Raw genomic sequence first — 20,787 nt, forward strand, 5'->3', positions numbered from 1 at the left:
GCGGATGCTAATAGAGTGCTGCAGGGATGAATGATTGTTAGCATGAAGCTTTTCCTTTGGGTCATTGCAGCAAACAACATTTTCAAGTGAACACCACTTTTATAGTTTCTGCAGCATCATAAAAAGCCAACGTTAAGCCATGAACAAACTACACAGCTGTTGCACGACTTCAAAACACCACAAATGGAGCGACGCCTGCGAGCTACTTCAGGCAGGCAGCTCATAATTCATTCTCCACAATCACCTGACACACTTCCTCCTAACGTGGCGGTCTCTCCCTCTGCTCAGTTCACACTTTCAGCCCCACCACCACCCCAGCATCCACCTGCAGGCTCCGGCTAGAAGGGTTTAAGATATTATCTCATCACTCCTCAAATGTCTGCATGTAAAGTAAACCTGCGAGGAGTGGTGAGGTCGGAGCCTAGAGGCCAAACACAAGCTATGTTCTGCTGCTGCAATAAACATTTTGAACTATCACAAGCATGAGCTGTCTGAGCGGTTCTGGGACTCTTTCCTGCAGCATTGATCGATGGCATATAAATACGACACCTTTCCTTCAAAAGAAGAGTTTAAATCTGCGTCAGCTGTAAGATTCTTCCAATTGTCAACCCTTATTTTAACAAACAAAGATGTAAAGTGATTTCTATCTTGCATGAATGAAACACGAAGTCATTTCAAGTTGATCTAAAGGTAAGGTAAAGGTAATCAATTTAGAAGCTGCAGCTCTTTGGCTGTTTACTGTTGGTTGGAGAAGAAAGTGGTTGAAGAGACCGTACATCCTGGAAAACAGAGGCGCCGGCAGACGCAATCCTGTACGCACTGTGCGTACATTTTATTATAATATTTCTATGAAGATAAAACTGTGACAACAGAACATCCTGTCTTTTATTCTTTTTCCTTTCTTTGCTATCTTCTGTTCATGAGTCTGTGGCTCCATCCATTCACCGCTCAGGCAACGGTCAAGGGTTATTACATGAAAGCGTTTCTGACACCTAAATGTCGGCAATGTTGGATTAAGTTTATTGTGTGTGTTGGGTTTGACTTGTCAAATGCAGTTTAAGAACTGAATGATGTAGATATATTTCACTTCAGCCGATCAGGAAACAGCGTCTGCGTAGGCATCCTGTCTCTGACGCTGCAGCAGCTAAAGGCGGCTCCAGATCGTCTCTTTCCAAACGTTTATTAATCAGTGTTACAGCTAACACTGCGAGCACGTCACTGTCACTGTCATCCACTTCTTTTAATAACAATAACAGAAATCCAGCTAGTCAAGTCATGTAACCTGGGCCTAATACTAACGTTATAGTCTTAACGCAGAAGTAGTGGGGTATGTCAGTGCGTCGTTGCTATGGAGACGGTCAGCTGCGTCTGTGTGCGTTGCGTTGCTTTGATGTGAACGGCCCAGTTCATGTCAGGGGATTCTTTGGGCAGGTGCATCCAGTCTCGTTGCGGATCATTGATCTGAAGTGGCCTTCAGAGTTTGATGCAACAGGGTGACGCTGAATTAACTTCTTATACGTAGGACTGCTTTCATTTTAGTCTCTCTTAAACTTATGTTGCCAAATGATGAAATCAATGTTCTGCTTAATACCGACTTTCACTTCACGTTCGTCTGGAATATCTTTAATGTTGGGCTCAATAATACTACAGTATGTTGCTCCCAATATTTAGCTGGCTGCTGTTCATAAGGTCAGTTCGCTGGCTTTGTTTTGGTGTCGTATAGGCGTGAGCCATGAATCAATCTCTCTCTCTTGTTTGCTGACTCACTGAGGAGATCACGTATGTGCGCGTGAGGACCTAGGGATGAAAAGGTGTCCTACACGCACGGAAATGGTTCTTTTGCGTACTATGAAATGTAATCTTACCGACACCACTTTCTGCTGTGATGATTCGTTTTTTTTGTAACAGATTTGCAGTAAGATTGTCTGATTTGTTTGGAAAAGAAAATCCGCTTTTTTAATATAATGACTAATGCAGTTCGTTTTAAGTGTTGTGGCAAACAAATGATGTAACATGAAGATCAAACTTGTCAAGATCCTTTTTCAGGACCGTTATCAGGATAAACTTTTACTTTAATGCAGATAAAATGTGTTTTTAATGAGAGACGGTGTCATTTGTCTGAAATAATGGATTTCAGTTTAAGGCAAGCCGGGCGTCTATAGTTTGAGATCTCTCTGTCGAATGCTTAAGAGGTTAAAGCTGCAGCAGCGGACAAGATAAAAACAAGCATTATTATTGATAAATAAGGTGGAATTAGTAAGTAAACTATTCATTCATATGGCCACCTTTACTGCTTGAATGAACAGTGAATGTGCGAACTCTCTCTTTGTGCGTCTCTGCCTCTCTGCTCTGCAGCTGAGAGGCTTCATTACAGAAAATGTGCAAACAATCGTCTCCTGCACTAAACAGAAGATCAGTGTGCAAAAGAAAAACGCAGTCAGTGTGTGTCTTTATCAAAGTGCCATTTTGTTCTTGTTGACCTTCACTGAGGTGCAGTTACAGCGGATAACCACCGGAGGGCAGCGCTGACACACGTGAAGAATTAATATCTTTTTAATCAAGCTCAAATCTGTCCTACAGACATTTTAAGCTTTGCAAGCAAACTATGATTTTATGAGGAAGTTAGTGAGACATTTCTGCAGCCATAAACTGATTTAGGTCGACCTGTTTGCTCAGCTGAGCTTGTGACCAGTATAAATGCTTTCAGCGAAGCTTAAATACCCAAAAAAGACATTTTAGATCTGCTGGTTTTTAACTAATCTACTGATTAGATCGACAAAAACACAGAGACATAACTTCTGATGTGTTTTCCTGCTTTCAAAAAGCATAGCAGAGGATGTTGTTGGAGTACCAGCAGAGTGTGTGTTGGAGTGTGTGTTAGGGTTTCCTCCAGGTCAGAGGAGGGATGGCGGCGTTGGCGTCGCAGTAAGACTCTCTGGTCTCGGTGTCAGCGGAAAGTGCCGGCTTCCTCTTCTCCTTCTCATCGCTGTCGGAGTCGTCCACCGTCAGCGTGATGAGAGAGGGGGACTTACTGCAGAGGGAGGACACATGAAGACGGATTCCCACCCTTTTAACCTCACAACACATACAAGCAATCTTTCTTAGTGTTTTTGATGCAAACAGGAATAGAATTAAAAAATAAGACGGAAACCAAACAACCGTAAGAGCATTATATGAAGTATGTTGTGGAGGTGGTGTGTGCGTTACCTGTCTCCGCTCTGTGTGATGAGTCTCCTGCAGGTCTCCATCTGCACGTCCAGCCCTCTCTTCATCGAGCACATCTCCATGTACTCGTGCAGGTGCCGGTTCATGTCGCTCTTTGCTGTGGCCAGTTCAAGCTGACACAAAACACAAATCCATTAACGCCTCTGACACTGCAGACTGAGAGGAATCATGAAGGTGTGACAGTGTTTGGCGATATCTGTAGGTCATCCAGGAGACTGACGTGCGTCTATGTTTAAAACAATCACTAAATGAGTTAAAGAAAGGGCTGAAATGGGAACTATGCACGGAGAAAGAGGCAAAGTATTATACTACTGCTACTACAATTCAGCGTCACACAAAAGCAGCCCCACCTCGATCTGGTCGATGGTCTCCTGGTACTCCTTCTCTCTGGATTTGAACAGAGACTCTGTGTCTTTAATCACCTCCTCAATGGACTCCTCCTGCTGCTGCAGCTGGAAGGAGAGCACAGAATAAAACCCTGTTGATTTATGCCCCAACAGCTGATTTGAACTGTTTCTATCATTAGTAAGAAGTATTTTAGACAGTAAAACATGTCGCTGGTTGGTGTCTTTTTCTTTTTTAAGTTTAACTCAAATTAAATAGAAACATCACATAATTTAGAGAAAATGTAGGAGTAGATACAGGACGAGGAACACGACTAATAAACCAAACAAGCTCGGTATTAAAGTGCATTCAAGAACGTACATTCTTACAAGCTTTTGTGCAGGTTGCATTAAAATAAGTTGTATAAGATGAGATAAAAGTTTGATGCCTGTTAATACAGATACTTGACTTTTACCACAGGCTCCAACAATCATCACAACTGCCTTTATGCGAGTGTACACACCGTCCTGCTTTAGGAGGAAGTAGGGGCTTTTATTGTGAAGGAACAAGAAGCTATGCAGGTTTTGTCCCTGCACATGCAAGTTGTCTTTTTGTTGACATATATTTGACTTAAGAAATTAATCAATGACATTATAATAGTAACTTTTTTTACCCGGGCATTTTTTAAATTATGATCACAGTTTATTTAAATTGAAGCTTGAAGTAAATAAAGAGTGCGGGAAACGTCGCTCAGTCACAGTTTGTTCCCACAGGCCTGAGACGATTGAGGTCCGAGGACCTAAAATAAGAAACCTTCACTGTGTGGCTGTGTTTGGTTTGTTAATCTGTGTTGGTGTCTCCTTCTGCTCTTATCTAACACGCCTGTTAACCTCGCCGGATTATTGAGTTAAAGACGGTTTACAGGTCAGCAGAGAGATGTGTCGACCTGTCAGCACCATCAGACCCGACACAAACACTGAAGCATCAACAAGCATCAAGTTATTTTCGATAGATGAGGTCAGTGGGACGAAAGAAAACAGTCACCAACATGAAACAGTGATGCCTTCACTGACGCTGGGAAATTAGATATTTAAAGAGCTGGAGGGGGTCAGTGAAAGCATCATTAAGTGCTGCTGATGACTGCTTTAGCCTCTGTGACTCTGATTCAATTCTGCTGTGGCTTTCACTTCTCATTATTCGTTGTTTTTTGAAGATGCATGTTTAGATATTTAGAATTTTCCCTTTTTACACATGCGTTTTCACATCGATGATGTTTTTGCTTGTGTTTTGTGTTTTTGCATGTGTCTTCTTAAGTTGCTGTGAACTGAGCTCTTAAGGCCACCGTACAATAAGGGTCATTTTGCCACTGAAAATCAGTCTTTGCAAACCTTAAAAACAGCACGAAAAAATTCTAGTGAATGTGTATTTGTTGGGGAAAGATAACGACTGAAAAAAATTAAAACTCTTTTGTTTAAATTGTGAAGATTGAAAGCAGAAAACTGATATTTCCCACATCAAGCGTGGCCCTGAAGTAACCTGCACACAGACTGAAGTTACAGGTACAAGATTTGACACAGTTTTTCTACTGTGAATCTTTTTGTCTCCTTTTTGTCTTTCATCTCTTTAACAATCGATTCGTTGGCGATATCGTCTCTATTGCTTTCATGGCAGGACAGCATGTTTTATTTAACTGACAGAATTCTTAAGGTAATGACAAACAGTTTTTCTTATAGATACATTCAAACAAAACTGAAGTTGTGGTCCCGTCTTTTCATTTTGGTTTCTTAAAGGGATAGTTTGGCATTTACAACCCAACTTCAAATAACCTGAACTATCCCTTTAAGAGAAGATTTAAACCATAAATCTTGAACATACTATTGAGTGTGTGTGTGTGTGTGTGTACACACCTCTCCCTGTGTTTCCACTCCCAGCGGGTATCCTGGAAAATCTTCCCACAGCAGGAGAGTTTCTTCTGTTTCCTCCCAGGCCAGACTGTCGCAGTCGTCCTCAAACTCACACTCCCTCCTGGACAGCACAAGCACACGCACACGCACACGCACACGCACACGCACACGCACACGCATTAGATATATCAACTACATGTTTTGTACTATGAAGCATAATTGGTCAGAACACCTACAGCTGATTCAGCATCCTCTGCATCTGCTCGTTGATCTGATTGGCCGAAGTGCTGCACGACTCCTCATCCTTAGCCCCGCCCCCCTCGCCCTCGGACATGCTCAGTTCGTCTCCGTCCCCCTTCGCCGACTGCCCGCTCTGTTTCCTGGCCCGGCCGCTCAGCGTGGAAGGGGGCGTGGCCACCTGCTGAAAGGAGGCGTGTTTATTTAAAGTGAAGCTGGATGACTTGTTCTGTCGAGGACTCTAACGACAGTGAACACACCTGGAACATGTGGATCATGTCCTCACAGTTCCTCTGCTGGGCGACGTCGCAGAGGCGGGCTGTGATGTCGATGCGGCGGCAGATGTCCATGTCCACCTTCATGGCCTTCTCCTGGATCTTACTGTCCAGATCTGACAGGTTCTGATGGACACAGAGAGGAGTCTTACTTTGAGTCTTAATTTTACTACTTTAGGAATTTAAAGAGAACAATTCAAAATGACTGTGTGGTCTGAATTCTTATTAATTTAAGGACTTTTGTGGGAATTTTCCAGGGATCATCAAGGGGGTAACTTGTCTAAATTTTAATTTATATGGGGGGGCAATTTATTTTATGACGTTGACTTGGTTTCCCTTGGTTTCCCCTGGAGAGCAGAGAAGGATCATCTTATCTTGCTGATGAAGGCCATGTGGCTGAGTGAAGTACCATGTGGGGATGGGGTAGGGGGTTGTTGATGTTGTATATAAGCTTGAACACTGCAACAGCAAGGGAGAGAACTTTCGCACTTCCACTCTCGCACTCTCCATGCTGCATGTAAAATGTAAGTAAAGAGACTTGATTCATAACACTGAGTTTGCTTGTTCTTCACAAATTATCTTCAGGAGGAGAACTGCCCTCACATTTGGTGTCAGAAGTGGGATGGACATGTCGCTGATCGACTCCTGAGTCTGGACTGAGGGTAAACTGCCGGCAGGGGTCTTTATTGAGACTCAGGGTGACCTCCCCACAAAAAAGGGTGATAGGAACCCGCCTGAAGTCAGACAAGGGTTTCGAACAGTGGATGCTCCATCTATTTTTATTGGGGTGAGTACGGTGTTATGAATCATTTTCTTGGTAGTACCTGTGTAATTGTTGTGTGATAGGACAACTGTTTCCTTGCAATTCCTTTGTGGTATTGGAAACTAGTTTCAGCGTAATTCCAGACAAGCGGTTGTGAAACTAACGTATGGTTGTATTTCTCTGATGGATTTCCTTGGGGGAGCAGAGCCCGTTGGCATGTAAATCCTTTGTGGTATTGTAGACCAGTTCTATGTAATTCCGGAAAAAAGGTTGTTAGAACTGACAAGGGGAATCAAGAAAAGAAAGAAAAAAGGGTAAAAGGGTGGAGGACTTTTAGATAATCCTCACAGAAGTTAAATATGTTTGTTGGAACATAATGATATTATAGTAATTTAACACATTATAAGGGTATTGCACATTGTGATAAAATGGGCGTATGATTGAAAAATCTATGAAATATATAAAGAATAAACTTTGCGGTTGCTCATTCAGTGTCTAGTACATATTCATGTGTACTACAGGGGTGCGTTGCTCAGAACGAATGTGTCGAAACCACCTGGCTGAATAAGTTACCCAAAGGTAGTGTATGCTTGATAAGATCCAACCATACTTGTATGGGAAGATCAGTGTGACTGTGAATTTTGTGTGAAAGATAAGCCCATTGAACGTGCAAGCACAGCTGTCCTACTGAGTCAGGTACACCATGGGGAACAAAACAGGAAAACTAAAACCTTTACCTGACCCTCTTTCAGGTCCTACTAAATTGATGGTAGACAAATGGGGAAAAAATGTGGTTGAGGATGTTCCACTTTGGCACCATATCACACAGGGGGTGTTTCCATTAATAGGCACATTGAGCACAGAGTGTTTAAGAAGGTGTAGAGTGCTTATAGAAGAACGTGAACAGGGAAAGAAAGTAGGAAAGAAAAGAATGTCTTGGCAGGCTTACCAGAAGTGGGAAAGGGAAGCAGAAATAAGGGAAGCTAAGACAATAGCTGGTGTGATGGTGAAGCAGATGGAAGATGAAAATGCATGTGAAAGGCAGAAAGAGAGAAGTAAACGTAGGGGAAGAGATAGGGCTTTCCCCCCGCCATATGCTGTCTCCATGCCTGCAACTCCTGCTGGTCATGAAACACATTCCCCAACCGCTGAGACTCCTGATGACCCCAAGGAGGAGGGGGAAGGGGCAACATTATACCCTGACCTATCCAACCTGCTTGTAACCCCCAAAGTGACAAAGACTAACCTTGTTCCTCCCGTCAAGTCTCCATTAGCAGCGTCGTTCGACTATTGGTTGCGGAGCCAAGGGGACAAAGGGGCTATACAACAAATGCCCATGATGATGTTCCCAAATCCCCAGCCAAGGCCAACAGGTGAAGACACACACAGTCATTGGGATCCGGAGGTGTTGGTGTACAGGCCATGGCAACTGGATGAACTTAAGGAGGTCGCAGAGGAGCTGCCTGACCCACAAAGGATTGGAGGTGAGAAATGGGTCACAGCCATGCAACAGTTGTTAGCCATGTATAACCCAACCTTGCAGGAAGTAGAGGCCGTCTGTCGCAGGTGTTTCAAACTCAGATGGGCCAACATCCGACCTGCCGACTGGTCCAGCAGCCCAGTAGTTGGAACAAGGGACTTTACCACGATGGTGGACAGGCTGTATGAGGCAGTGCATACAGCTTTCCCCTTGAGGGTCTGCTGGTCTGACATCCACAACACCAAGCAGAGGGAGGGTGAGTCAGTCGCTGATTATCGCACTCGTATGGAAACTGTTTTCGCAGCTCACTCTGGCATTGACTCAGACAATGAGGCATACAGCGCCCTGTTAAAGACTGCCCTGGTGAATGGACTCCATCCAGACCTCAGGAACCGAGTCATGGCTACCTGTATTGGCTGGGAAACCGCAACCATTGCAAATGTGTGGACACATGTCTTGCACGCTGAAAGGAACAAGGTAGAGTTGGACTTAAACCAGACTAAATGTCGGCCTGGTGGTGTGTGTTTGGTTTTTGTTTCATGTGTATCAACCCCTGCTTTTGTTCAGGTAGCAGACTTACGTTGCTGACGAGTCCTTTAAAGAGCACAAGTTCGGCCTTCAGCTGCTTCACCCTCAGAGCGAGCTCATCCTGACACACCTCGCTCTCCTGCAGGTCCTGCAAAACACACACACACACACACACACACACACACACACGTAGAATTACATTATAATCTAAATATAAAGATAAGTTAGGCGCTCAAGTATCACATATGTTATAGTGAATTTTGTAACTGTGCAGTCTTTTCTATAATTCATCCTCCAATTGTAGTTTCTGTTTCAGCTACACATCAGACGTAGATTAAAATATAAACATTAATATTTGAAGGAGAGTTTGCAACATGAGAATGATTCACTTTGTCACGTGCATCTTAATACAAATATATTTCCTATAAAGCTTCGTGTCCCAAAGATCATTTGGTTTCAACACTTGGAGCTTTAAAAGGAAGACGAGTTGATGTGTGTTCAGAAGATGAAGACGATGAGCCACATTTTTGTTGTTGGTGAAATGCAGCTGCAGTTAAAGAAAAACACATTTTCTTTGATGGAGTTCTGAACTGGAGCTTTTTAAATGTGACTTCACCTCCTCCAGCTCCACCACCTTCTCCTGCAGGTCCATCCTGGCTGTGTACTCCTCCTCCCATCTGCAAAACACACACAAAGAAGAAATGTAAAAGATAAAGCAGCAGGTTGTCACATGAGAACATCACAGAATATTAACAGACTTTATCTAACTGAGATGCAGCAATAGTTTGAAACCATGTCACAATCTTAGCGGACAGCTGAATGTGTGTCCCGATGTGAACGGTGTTACGTCCAGCTTCCTGATCTTTATCTCTGCAGCTTTAAGGCAAAGCCCACCACGTTCACCCGGCTGACCTACGCCGTGCAGCATCAAGGCTCCTCCAGCATGCACTCGTATTACTCAGCAGGTGTTACATAAGAGGAGCCCATGCTGAGTGCATGCAGAGGACGAGGAGCTCAGTGGTCTCTATGGAGAGACAGAAATACACCCAAAGAGAGAAGCGGCAGAGCTCACACTGCAGGACTGCGAGTGCTCTTGTGGTGATAGCTCCTCTTATGTGATACAAACCAGGTCTCATGAAACATCAGCTTAAAGCACAAAGAAACACGAGCAGAGTGACGTTACAACAAGGTATTAGCAGTGTGAAACCAAGCAGGAACCTCCAGGGCTGATCAATGACGTCATCGCGGAAATGTCAAAAGCTGCAGTTCCTAAAGTGGCCACTAGAGCGGGCTCCAAAAGCGAGTCGGTCCCCATTAGGCCCCATGTTAAAATGCTGAACTTTACAGCAGAATTAAACATGTTCACAGCCCGGTACAAACAACTGTACGGGTGAATTTTTACATCAACCCCTGTTTCAATCATATCAAGGCTTAAAGTTATGCATCATTAAGGGCGTGGCTGGTTTGAGTGATAGGCGGACCTTTTAGGTATCCACCCGCCTGTCCAAATATGTTCACTTCAGGCTCAAAAAAACAAGTTAAATACAGCAAAAGGGCTTGAAAAATACAGCACACAAACCAGTACTTGATGTCACAGTGGCTAAGGCTACTTCTTAAATACAGTCGGTCATTTATTTATGTTCAGAGTAAAATATCACGATTACTTTTGGTGTCAGGATGCACACCTGTCTGTTTTTCTTCCCTTTCTATACCATTTCCAAGTACTCTCTTTCTTGGATAATTTAAAACCACTAATAAGTACATTTTATAAAGCTGAGGCCGGACGTTATTTAAACTATTACATTTTTGTGACTGAATAATGTCACTAAGAAGGTAAAAACGGGGCGCTGGTTTAGCTCAGCTGTTGAATCTCCCATCCCATCCACAGAGGCTACAGGCCCCGAGTTCGACTCCCACCCTTGGCCCTTTGTCGTGTGTCATCCCCCATTCTCTCTCCCCCTGTTTCCAACATCCTGTCCTGTCAAGGCAAAAATGTCCAAAAAACATCATCTAAAATTGCCAAATTGTTCAATTGTTAAATGCTAACAATTAGCATGCCACCCTTACTTTAGTTTGGGCAGGTAGCATGATAGCATGCTCATGTGTCAGCTCAGTGAGTGCAGCACTGATAAAAGCTGCAGTGTAGAACTGAGCCTTTTCAGTTGGGTGTGAAATGTCCTCAAATGGACACCGTAGAAGGAAATCCCCTTTGATTGAGTTACAAGATCCATTGCATCGGTGCCAACCCAAGTCTTCTTCTGATCCAGAGCGGAGCATCAAAAAACAGCGGCGTTAACACCACGTCTGATCTCTTACACTTTCCTGCTTCTGAGCTCAAACATCTGTGCTTCTGACTTTACACTCATCTGATGCATCGTCACCGTCACAAACCACCCCGGGTCCTCTGACTCTCCCCATCTGATTGACCCTTCTGTCCTTCACACCTTCACTGCCTCAGCCTAGCTGCTGGAGCACTGAAATAATGACATCATGTCTCATGTGGGCGACCTCAGATCAAACTGCCACCATGTCAACAAATTTCAGTGTAAGACACAGTAAGTCACATGTAGGTTATAAGCTTTCAGTGAAACAAGGTTCTGGTTTATTGCAGCTGTCGCAGAGCGAGAGAGAGCCGGAGACACGGATATGTTACTGTCTGAACAGAGACATCAGAGAGGAGGGTGTCACTGTGAGAGCTGGGGTCCTTGTTGCTCTGCTGTTTGTCAGTCTCAACACGCAGCTCTGCAGAGACTAACTGGATTTCTGTCTGATTATTGCATAACTCGAGGATGATGCAAAATCTTGTTAAAAACGTTTTTCGTTGATCCCAGAATGACTTCACTGCAATCCACCTCTATTTACCTTGTTCAAACATCCTGAATGTATCCTATCCTATCATGACCATTTGTTGGCCTCTGCAAATGCAACTTTCAAATCTGAACATGAAGAAGAAAAAGAGCTTTGAAAGAGTTCTCCCTGCCTGTTATTAAATATTCATAGTTTCGGAGTATCCGTCTCTCAAACAGGATTCAAGTATTGATTTTAAAAGTGAACTGGAATAAACCGGAGCCAGAGCCTGCCTGGAAGGGAGGAAATTAATGTATGTTTGGGAAAATACCCAGCAGCTAGTAAATGAGCTAAAACCAACACTTCCCTTTAATATATTACGGCATATTGATGGCTGCAGTGTCAGCTAGCGTGTAGCATCACCAACAGGCAGCCTGGCTCTCCCTCTCTCTCTCTCTCTCCCTTACACACACATTGTGAGTCATTGCAACCTCACAGTGCATCCATTATGAGGAGGTAATGGCGAGGTGAGAAGGTTGACATTTGAGAGGGAGCGTTTCAGCCTGCAGAGACAAACGTGTGTAACATTATAAGGCCAAAACTTCTCTCCTTTAGTCCAATGACAGAAGTGTGTTTTAGGTCTTCGGCACACAGTGATATTAAACATAGCAGTGTGTTTTAAGTTTAATGTAAACTGTTATATGTTAATATGCTCATGTGTTTGTTTGCCTATGTGTGTTGTTTCAGTGGTCTGTCTGTGTTTTGATAACAATTGCCTTTTTTTAAAATTATTTTTATTTGCTTATTTTCGATTTTCCGATTTTCCGTTGTTCTTTTGTTGTCAGTTTTGATTTCCTGTTGTGAACTTTTCTGTTGGGACCCCGTTGAAAACGAGATGGTACATCTCAAGGGTTTCATCCTAGTAAATAAAAGTCATTCAATATGAATTCACCCGTGCACATGGCTACTGTGGCCGACAGGGGACATCGCGCTGCAACGGCCCAAACGGTTTCCATTAGAAGAAACAGGCTGCAAATTCAGAAACACATGCAAAAGTCCAAAACACATGCAACAACAGAAACGCGCTGCAAAAGAAAAAAACGTGCTGCAAAAAAACGCATCAAATGCATGCAAGGTGAAAAACACACAAACCCAAAGTGTCTCTGACTGCTGTGCTAAAACACCCCTCTATAACATGAGCAGAGAGATCACACAACTGTTGATATGAAACGGCTCCAGATGGACAGATAGAGATGCTTAAGTGACCACTGCTGAGTGTAGCTTTTGTGAGCTACCTGGCATTACACATCCCCGTGCTCAGAGCCCGACACCGGGCACAGTCAGCTGATAGTACAGCTAGCTGCATGGCTAACTTTGATACATAGCTAATGGAAGCAACACTTAGATTACCACAGATGTAAATTAGCTATATAGCGAACTCTGGCCCAACAGTTGTGTTGTGCACGGCCCCTGGCAACTAAAGTACTAAACTAAACTAAACTCTTGCTCTTAGCTGTTACGTTACACCGAGCGCCCCCTGCAGGCCTGGAGCTCTTCCGTTGTGTTGACTGGATTTGCAGCGACCTTTTGCAGCACGTGTGTTTTATTTGCAGTGCGTTTCCGTCGTTGCATGTGTTTTGGACTTTTGCATGTGTTTTTGAATTTGCATCGTTTCTGATTTTGCAGCCTGTTTTTTCAAATGGAAATCGTTTGGGCCGCTGCAGCGTCGGCCACCGTACAAAGCCACAAAGAAATGTTCGTTGCCAGTTCTGTGTTGAAGACGTTGACAGGTCTGCACCGAGCCCTGACCTCAAACTCATCCAACTCCTTCGGGATAAACTGGAATATAAACTGTGAGCGAGTCAAACCAATATCAGCACAGGACCTCACGAATGCTCTTGTGGCTGAGTGGGAACAAACACCTGCAGGCTCGTTCGAACATCTGTTGGAAATCTTCCCCTGAGAGTTGCTGTTGTCGTAGCTGCAGATTAAAGCATGTGGTTTCTGATCAAAGCAACATGACAATAAAGATGTTTAAAAACTGTAATGAATTGAGAGAGAGAGAGCACTCCAAAGAGGGGTGAGTGTTTGTGTGTGGGAACGGAGATGATGGTGATGATGTTAATGATGAAGTCAGCACCTCCCTGACGCTGCAGAGGCTGCATGTGTGATGGATGGAGGGGGTGGAAACTAGGCAGGCAGAAGGGCAGAGATGAATGAGGAGTCAGCAGGGACGGCAGCAAACAATTTAAAACGAGAGAGCGAGAGAGAGAGAGGGAAACAAGAGAGAGAGATTTCATGAGGGAGGCAGAGGGTAAGAGAGATAAAATGGAGACAGAAGAGGAGACAGAGACGAGAGATGGCAGACCGGGTGACATCACTGTTGGCGGTCACAGGCCAGTGCTGCATTGCAGGTACCGGGACACAACCAGCTGGGAGGAGCAGGAAGAAGAGGAGAAGGAGGAGAAGAAGAGACGGAAAGGGAGAAAAAGAAGAGGACCAAGAAAGAAAGGAGGGGAGGATGTGCGAGAAAAACAACAGCTCATGTTTAACACCCCCTCCCTTCAGACCTACAGGCAACAACACCGTCACAGCAAAACTGAATCACTCCTCTCTCCTGGGAGAAATCCTTTACGATACCGGTGCGACATAAGAGCAGCTTCTGATTCTGCTATTTTTCCTCGACCGCAATTTCCATTGCAAAGTTCTCTTTTATAAATATCCTTAATATTCCTTGACATAAATCACGGCCCGAGGCGCCAACGAGCCCAGTGAGGCCTCGTTCGCAGCGAAACAGTAAGATAGGGACTGAACATACTTGTGTCATCTGTGTTCTTGTATTCAATGGGACACAAACACAGGCAGGAAGGTTAAGTACGTCATAGCAGTGTGTGTAGCTCAGCAGTTAAAACGTGCGCCACATATACAGAGGCAGCAGCCCCTCGGCCCTTTGCTGCATGTCGTCCCCACTCTCTCTGCCCTTGTTTCCGACTCCATCCACTGTCCTGTCAATAACGGCAAAAGCCATGAAAATAGTCCTTAAAGTGTGTGATGCGAGTGTGCATGACGCCGCCTCGGAGTGGGTGGATCTGCACACACATTAGCAGGAACTGTGCATAATGTTGTTGACTCAATTAACTTAGCAATGTATTAACATATTTAACTGCGTATTTCCAATCTTTCACTCTATGCATAGACACAGCTGCAGAACGCTAAACAAACAGTTGGTGTGTTGCATGTGAAGATGCTCGTTCAGCAGTCAGTGGTCTGCAGAGTTTTCACACGTCCTTTTACTATCGGCGCAGCTCGCTTTGAACCTCGGCCAAGGTGATACCAAAAAAGTACCAGGTATTTTCCACATGCATTTCACCTCAGGTCAGCGTTAGCAGAGCTTGCAATAAAAATCTAACCTTCTCCAATGCACCCTGGGAGTTGTAGCCGACTTAAACGTTATAAAGAAACTATATGCTTTTAAAGACGTTCGTTCCAAATATGGGCGGACAAGTCAATCAGGAGAGTTTAATGTCATCTAAAAATCATAGAGCTCCAACTGTGAGTCACCTAACATCTTCTGCAAAAAAGTGACTTTTAAAGGTGAAAGCCTGGACACCAAAAACACAACCTCCAACTTTGCAGCTCTTTGGTGACATCATGTCTAAAAGAAGTGTGTAAAACGCGTGCATGCCTCCCAAAGACTCCCAGGATGCTACCTGAAAAATGACAAAATTCCCTCAAGGGAAAGAGTAAAGAAAATATTCAGATATCAAATTATTAAGTTCAGAAAGTCTTTGCAAAGCGGGATAAAAAACTACAAACATTCCCTCCTCAGTTCACATCAAATCGAACCGTCTTTCCATGAAGCAGGATGATCTTAAACTAAGGTTAACTGGAGGAAACATCTTTAGTATTTCTATCGGATATCTTTCAAACATGTGAAACTTGACTGTAGTTTGGCGCAGCACGAACATCTAAACGGTGAGCGACACACGGGTCAGAGTGACAGTTGTTGCTGATCAGTGAAACATCCCGCTGCGTCTGAGATCGATGTGACTGAAGGTTGGTCCTGCGGTGGCTTCCTGCCTCAGCAGGCTGAAGCACAAAGTGTGAGCTCAGGGTTTTTTAAGCAGCAGGCAGCAGTGGGTGACTGTGTGTTAATGTGTGTCAGTGTGGAGCAGGTCAGTGCTGCACGCTGAGCAAAACACTCTGCAGACAAGACAGAGGTTCTTTTTAGCATGATGACATACAGGAAATTCCTCGGAATAAAAGCTACATAAATTCTGCTTGTCGTGCTCTGCTGGGATGCTAGATTAGAAATATAATAACATAGTTATTCTTGACTTTGGGCGGCACAGTGGTGCAGCGGTTGCGCTGTCGCCTCACAGCTATAAGGTTCCTGGTTCGAATCGGATGTAGGGGGCCTTTCTGTGTGGTCCGGCTTCCTCCCACAGTCCAAAGACATGCTCGTTAGGCTAATTGGTGACTCTAAATTGCCCGTAGGTGTGAATGTGAGCGTGAAAGGTTGCCTGTCTCTATGTGTCAGCCCTGTGATTGGCTGGCGGCCTGTCCAGTTGTAACCCCGCCTCTCGCCCCGTGACAGCTGAGATAGGCTCCAGGATGATCGGTATAGATAATGGATGGATGGATTCCTGACTTTGGAAACATCATGCAGGTTTTGAACTTGAATATATCTTTTTAAGAGTTGATTTCCTTACATTTCCTGATTTCCTGAAGCTAAATACTTTTCTTTTTTATGCCTTTATTTCACTTATAATGTAACAATACTGTAGTACAACAGAAAAAATAAAAAGGTCAAAACAAAAAAGGAGAACACCGTCATGTCTATTAAAGGAGTAAATTGTTAAAATCAACAGTGTTCTAATAGTTAAGGAAGTACAGTTTGAAGACCTTTAAGCTTCGATACTGAACAAAAGTAATAATATATAACTTATGCTTGTATAAAAAGTTTAATATATGCTGTAAAGATAGCCTAGCTGTTATAAACGATGTGATAGCCTGGTGAGAATCTTTTATTGGGTCCATTTAATACCAGTCAAGTCAAGGAACTTGTTCGTAGAGTTTCACTGCACTTAACGTAAGTAGGTTTGGCAAAAATCCTCTGCCAAATTTACGTCACATAATGTAGGAAGGATCCTATTAAGTGAAGTTTGCCAGAAAGTAGTCCTGCGCATTGATTTGCATCAATGCCCTCAACGACCCGGAATAGCCAGAGACATAAAGGGGATCACTACACGAGCATTTCGCCTGTGGGGTGAAAAATACGATCAATACGCCCTGATAGATTTCATGTTTCAGCTTTTTAGGGATCAATAACTAAATCTTCAGGCGGAGCAGAGGCCGATCGTTCAGCTAAATGCCTCTTTATAGCATCTACTTCATAAAACTACAAAACACCTCTAAAAACTGGGTTATCTTTACTTTTAAAAGAAAAAGAAAAGTCGGAGTATAAAATGGATTATATCTTTTCTTTCCATTTTCTGCAAAAGCCAAAAGTCTGCATTCCTGCATTTTGAAGCGTTGCAGCAGTGAACATGAGTCATTCTCAGCCTGAACAAGAAATCTGTGCAGGAAACTTTAAACAACCTGCAGGTGAAAAACCACTCTTACCTTCTCTTGTACTCGTCTCTCTCTCTCTTCACCTTGGCCAGCACGTTGTACAGAGCCCTGATCTCAGGTGTGATGGTGTCGATCTGGACCCCGACCCCGTCCGGGTGAGTCCAGGAGACCCCGGGGCCCGTGACGCACGACTCCCTCCCTGTGCCGAATCTGCGGGTGTGGTTGAAGGACCAGATCGTCCCGGGGAGGAAGCGCGGGGGTGGAGGGGGAGGGGTGTTTGTCCCGGTGGTAGAGGCGTATTTCTCGTTCATGTTTGTCATGGTTCTGGACGGGTCTGTGGGACTCATGACTGGACTGATGGAGAAACCGGAAGTGGTGAGGTTGGAGTTTGAGTCTGTGATCGGGTTCAGGTTGTTCTCCTGCAGGTATTTGTTGTCAAAGAGAGGAGGAGGGTTCAGGGTGGGAGAGAGGAGGCCTCCGGGCAAGTAGGCCGAGTTGTTGGCGTTGTGGAGCGGGATGAGGCCTGGTCTGGGTGGGATAGGCCCAATAAATCCAGTCTGAACCCCCATCTCTTTGGTCAGCGGCTTCTGGTGTCCTTCCCCTGCGCTGTTCTCCTCCAGAGCCTGCTGCAGCTGCTTCTCCAGCACCTTGTTCCTGCGCTCCAGCTCGTGCACTTTAGCCAAAAAGCACCGGAAGCGCAGGTTCAGGGTCTTCAGGACGCTGATGTTGGATCCCAGGTCGTTACGCAGCGCCGTAGCAGCAGGGGGCACGCGGTGCAGGGGGGCGCTCAGGTGCAGGTAGGCGAGGCCGGACGGAGGCAGGGCGCCCAGGTCCAGCCCGGACAACCCATCCGGCCCGAACCCGCCATGGTCCCCCAGGAAGTAGCCAGGGTCTGGAATGGCGGAGTCGGTCTGGCCTGTCATCTGGTGGTGGTGCTGCTGCGGGGCCAGAAAGCCGCTCTCCCCCAGGACCGGATTCATGCTCGAGTAGGAAAATCTGAAGTGCTCGAAATCCGGCATGAACCCAGACTTCTAAGTGTTCAACTCGGCAGGTAATTCCGTGTTAATCTGACTATTTCCCCGAACCAGAATCAGGCCCAGCAGCCCGCGATCTGTAGTCCTCCTCCCGTTTCAAACGATGATCACCTTTACGCAGAGGAGTCGAGGGCTTCGGTTAGATAATACGGTTACAAGGATGCTTTAAAGGCCTGAAACTGCAGCAAAATGAAAAAACTACCAGAAAAATATCACAGCAAACCTTCGGCGGTGCGCAAAGAGAAATAAAAACAATACAACGTAAAACAAGGTGCCTGTAAACTCGCAGACACACAGCTGGCCCCTGCAGCAAATTCGATTACCGAGTTACTTTTACGCAGCACTAATTTCTAGTCGGTAGCTCACAGTAACGACACGCACTGTCAATTATTTATTCTAAGCCGTAGAATAAACGGACAACCAGATATTTTTGTCGCTGTGATTAAGATGTAAGCGCCGTACCTGGCCGTGGGAGCAGGAAACGGTAACTCTGGCTCCAGATAATGAGGTGAAATGAGTCCGAGCAGAGCGGTGCAGCAGAGATCAGGGATAAACACAAGTGAATGACTGCGGCTTTCACTTACCGTACAGTTGGTAATAGAAGGGCACCGGGCAGTCTGTGTGAGCTGCCGTAGTGATTGGAGTAGAGGTGCACTTGAGCTAAAGCTGCTCAAATAGGATATTTCAAAACTTCCTGTTCACATCTTAATTAAAATAATGTTACTAAATATAAATAGTCTCAAAATACTTTGTAACTGTACTCTAACGTAAAAAACGATGCCCAATTTATTTTTATACAGTTTGATATTCACAGTGTTTGGTCAAAGATGAATAAGCGTTAGCAAACATAAGGCCAACTTTATTGAACAACATCTCAAAATACAAACATTGCAGGCATTTTTTTAGCTTGTGGAGAGACGAAGCAAACTTTTCCCCATGTACCGGGAGCTCAAACAGCAAAAGACACAGGGTAAGACTTGTTGCAGATAAACTTTACATTGATGGCAAGTTACATAAGGACAGTAATACACCCCGGCTGTTTCCACCTACTTATAATGCTGAAACCTGATGCTGATAAGCTATGCATGAGCAAGGTAATTATTAACCTCTAAAATCCACTTTTATGTAATTTTCTTTTCTTCTTTTTTTTAAATAAATTTAAATTAACTATAATTAACTATCATTTAAATTTATAATTTGCCAAAGTGGCTTTTTTCCCTTCTCTTTCTTTTATTTTTGCTATTTTAGCTTTTTTCCCTTTTTCTTTATCCTCTTAGATTATGTTAGGTAATGACAGCCTCTATAGCCAGTTATAACTGTAATGGGCTTGCCAATGCTGTTAAAAGAATTGAAATGTTTACTTGGCTTAACAGAAAAATAGAGTTTGATATCATTTGTTTCTAAGAGACACACTCCACTGAGAATGAGGAAGCGAGGTGTATACGAGAATGGAAGGGGCCTATATTCTTGAATCATGGTGTAAGGGACCAGAGAGCAGGTGCAATCTTGCTAGAGAGTATCTGGATTTTTGCTTAAATAAGATTGAATGTGATGACAACGGTCATATAATTATTTTAGATGTTACTATTAAGAATGCGCATGTATGTTTAATAACATATATGCTCCAAATAGCAATGATCCTTAGTTTTATGAGGATTTACTTTACACATTATGATAAACCGATGATTATGGTTGGAGACTTTAATACTGTTCTAGACCCAACTAAAGACAGAGCAGGTGACAGGAGAGATCAGGCAAGGCAAGTTTATTTATAAAGTGCTTTACATGGTTAAAAACAGAGCATTAAAAACATTGAAAGAAAAATATAGCATTAAAATACAAAACAGGCCTGCTCAGAACAATGCAACAGTATACTGAATTAAAGCTCCCTTAACTTTACCAAGATAAAAAACGTGGTGCTTTTTTATCCATGATGTCTGCTGCATTTAGTGGATGTATGGAGATTAAAGAATCTAGATTTCATTAGATGTACTTCGTGAAGAAATGCAATGGCCAGCAGACCAGATCTTTTTTTGACTTCATTTAATTTAGTTACAAAAATCAATGAAGCCACAATAGCTGAAAAATTCCACTCCAATCATCATCTCATTATATTAAGACTTGATTTTGAAGATGATAATTTCAATTCAATTCAATTTCAATTTATTTCGATTCATTTTCAATAAACAAAACTAAATACAAAGATAGAAGATAAAAGCACCATCAAAATTCTTAGTTCTAAACCGAAAAGGTGTAGGCAGTAGCTAAAGCTTATAAACACCTACCCCTCTTACCTTACAAAACCCTCATCATCACAAACACAAGGATATGGCAGCAGCAATGCAGATAAATTAGTATTATCATTTTGGACATCACTGGTATTAACATACTTTATTATTATTATATATTAACTTAAATTTTCCAAAGAAAATGCAATTGTTGTTATAAAGTTTTTTGAGCTTGATTAGTGTACTGCACGTTTTAATGTTTTCAGAACAGGTATTCCACAGGTTCACCCCCCCGACTGACACACAATGATTTTTAACGTTTGTTCTTGTCTTTACTTTTTCAAAAAGGAATGTTCCTCTCAGATCGTTTTTGCTGACGCTCATTTTAAACAACCTCTGGATACTTCATGGTAATTGTCCATTCATGG

The 20,787-nt window shown here is 43.6% G+C and overlaps 1 protein-coding gene across 2 annotated transcripts; it reads right to left on the minus strand.

Moving 5' to 3' along the window:
• Nucleotides 1-709: 709 nt before the first annotated feature.
• Nucleotides 710-18,505, minus strand: iffo1a (intermediate filament family orphan 1a). 2 transcript variants are annotated; one of them, XM_069681530.1, is made up of 9 exons: nucleotides 17,149-18,505; nucleotides 9,353-9,413; nucleotides 8,789-8,884; nucleotides 5,951-6,091; nucleotides 5,690-5,871; nucleotides 5,457-5,574; nucleotides 3,576-3,677; nucleotides 3,208-3,338; nucleotides 710-3,031 (listed from the first exon to the last, which is right to left on the minus strand). In XM_069681530.1, exons 1-9 carry the CDS (start codon nucleotides 18,114-18,116, stop codon nucleotides 2,878-2,880), a joined length of 1,953 nt encoding a protein of 650 aa, XP_069537631.1. In that variant the 5' UTR covers nucleotides 18,117-18,505; the 3' UTR covers nucleotides 710-2,877. The 2 variants fall into 2 exon arrangements, with proteins under 2 accessions (XP_069537631.1, XP_069537630.1); XM_069681529.1 differs by having other exon boundaries at nucleotides 5,690-5,874.
• Nucleotides 18,506-20,787: the final 2,282 nt, after the last annotated feature.

Source organism: Semicossyphus pulcher, unplaced genomic scaffold (assembly GCF_022749685.1).
Source record: "Semicossyphus pulcher isolate SPU_LCO1_2020_fin unplaced genomic scaffold, fSemPul1.0.p SCAF_5, whole genome shotgun sequence".
Lineage (NCBI taxonomy): Eukaryota > Metazoa > Chordata > Actinopteri > Labriformes > Labridae > Semicossyphus > Semicossyphus pulcher.

What these genes read in the sequence shown, in the direction of transcription:
- iffo1a (XM_069681529.1), bottom strand. Translation starts at nt 18,116, where the DNA reads ATGCCGGATTTCGAGCACTTCAGATTTTCCTACTCGAGCATGAATCCG. An exon ending in AGAGACGAGTACAAGAGAAG is followed by an intron (nt 9,414 to 17,148) that starts GTAAGAGTGGTT and finishes TGTGTTTTGCAG; the next exon opens with ATGGGAGGAGGAGTACACAG. An exon ending in AGACCATCGACCAGATCGAG is followed by an intron (nt 3,339 to 3,575) that starts GTGGGGCTGCTT and finishes GTTTTGTGTCAG; the next exon opens with CTTGAACTGGCCACAGCAAA.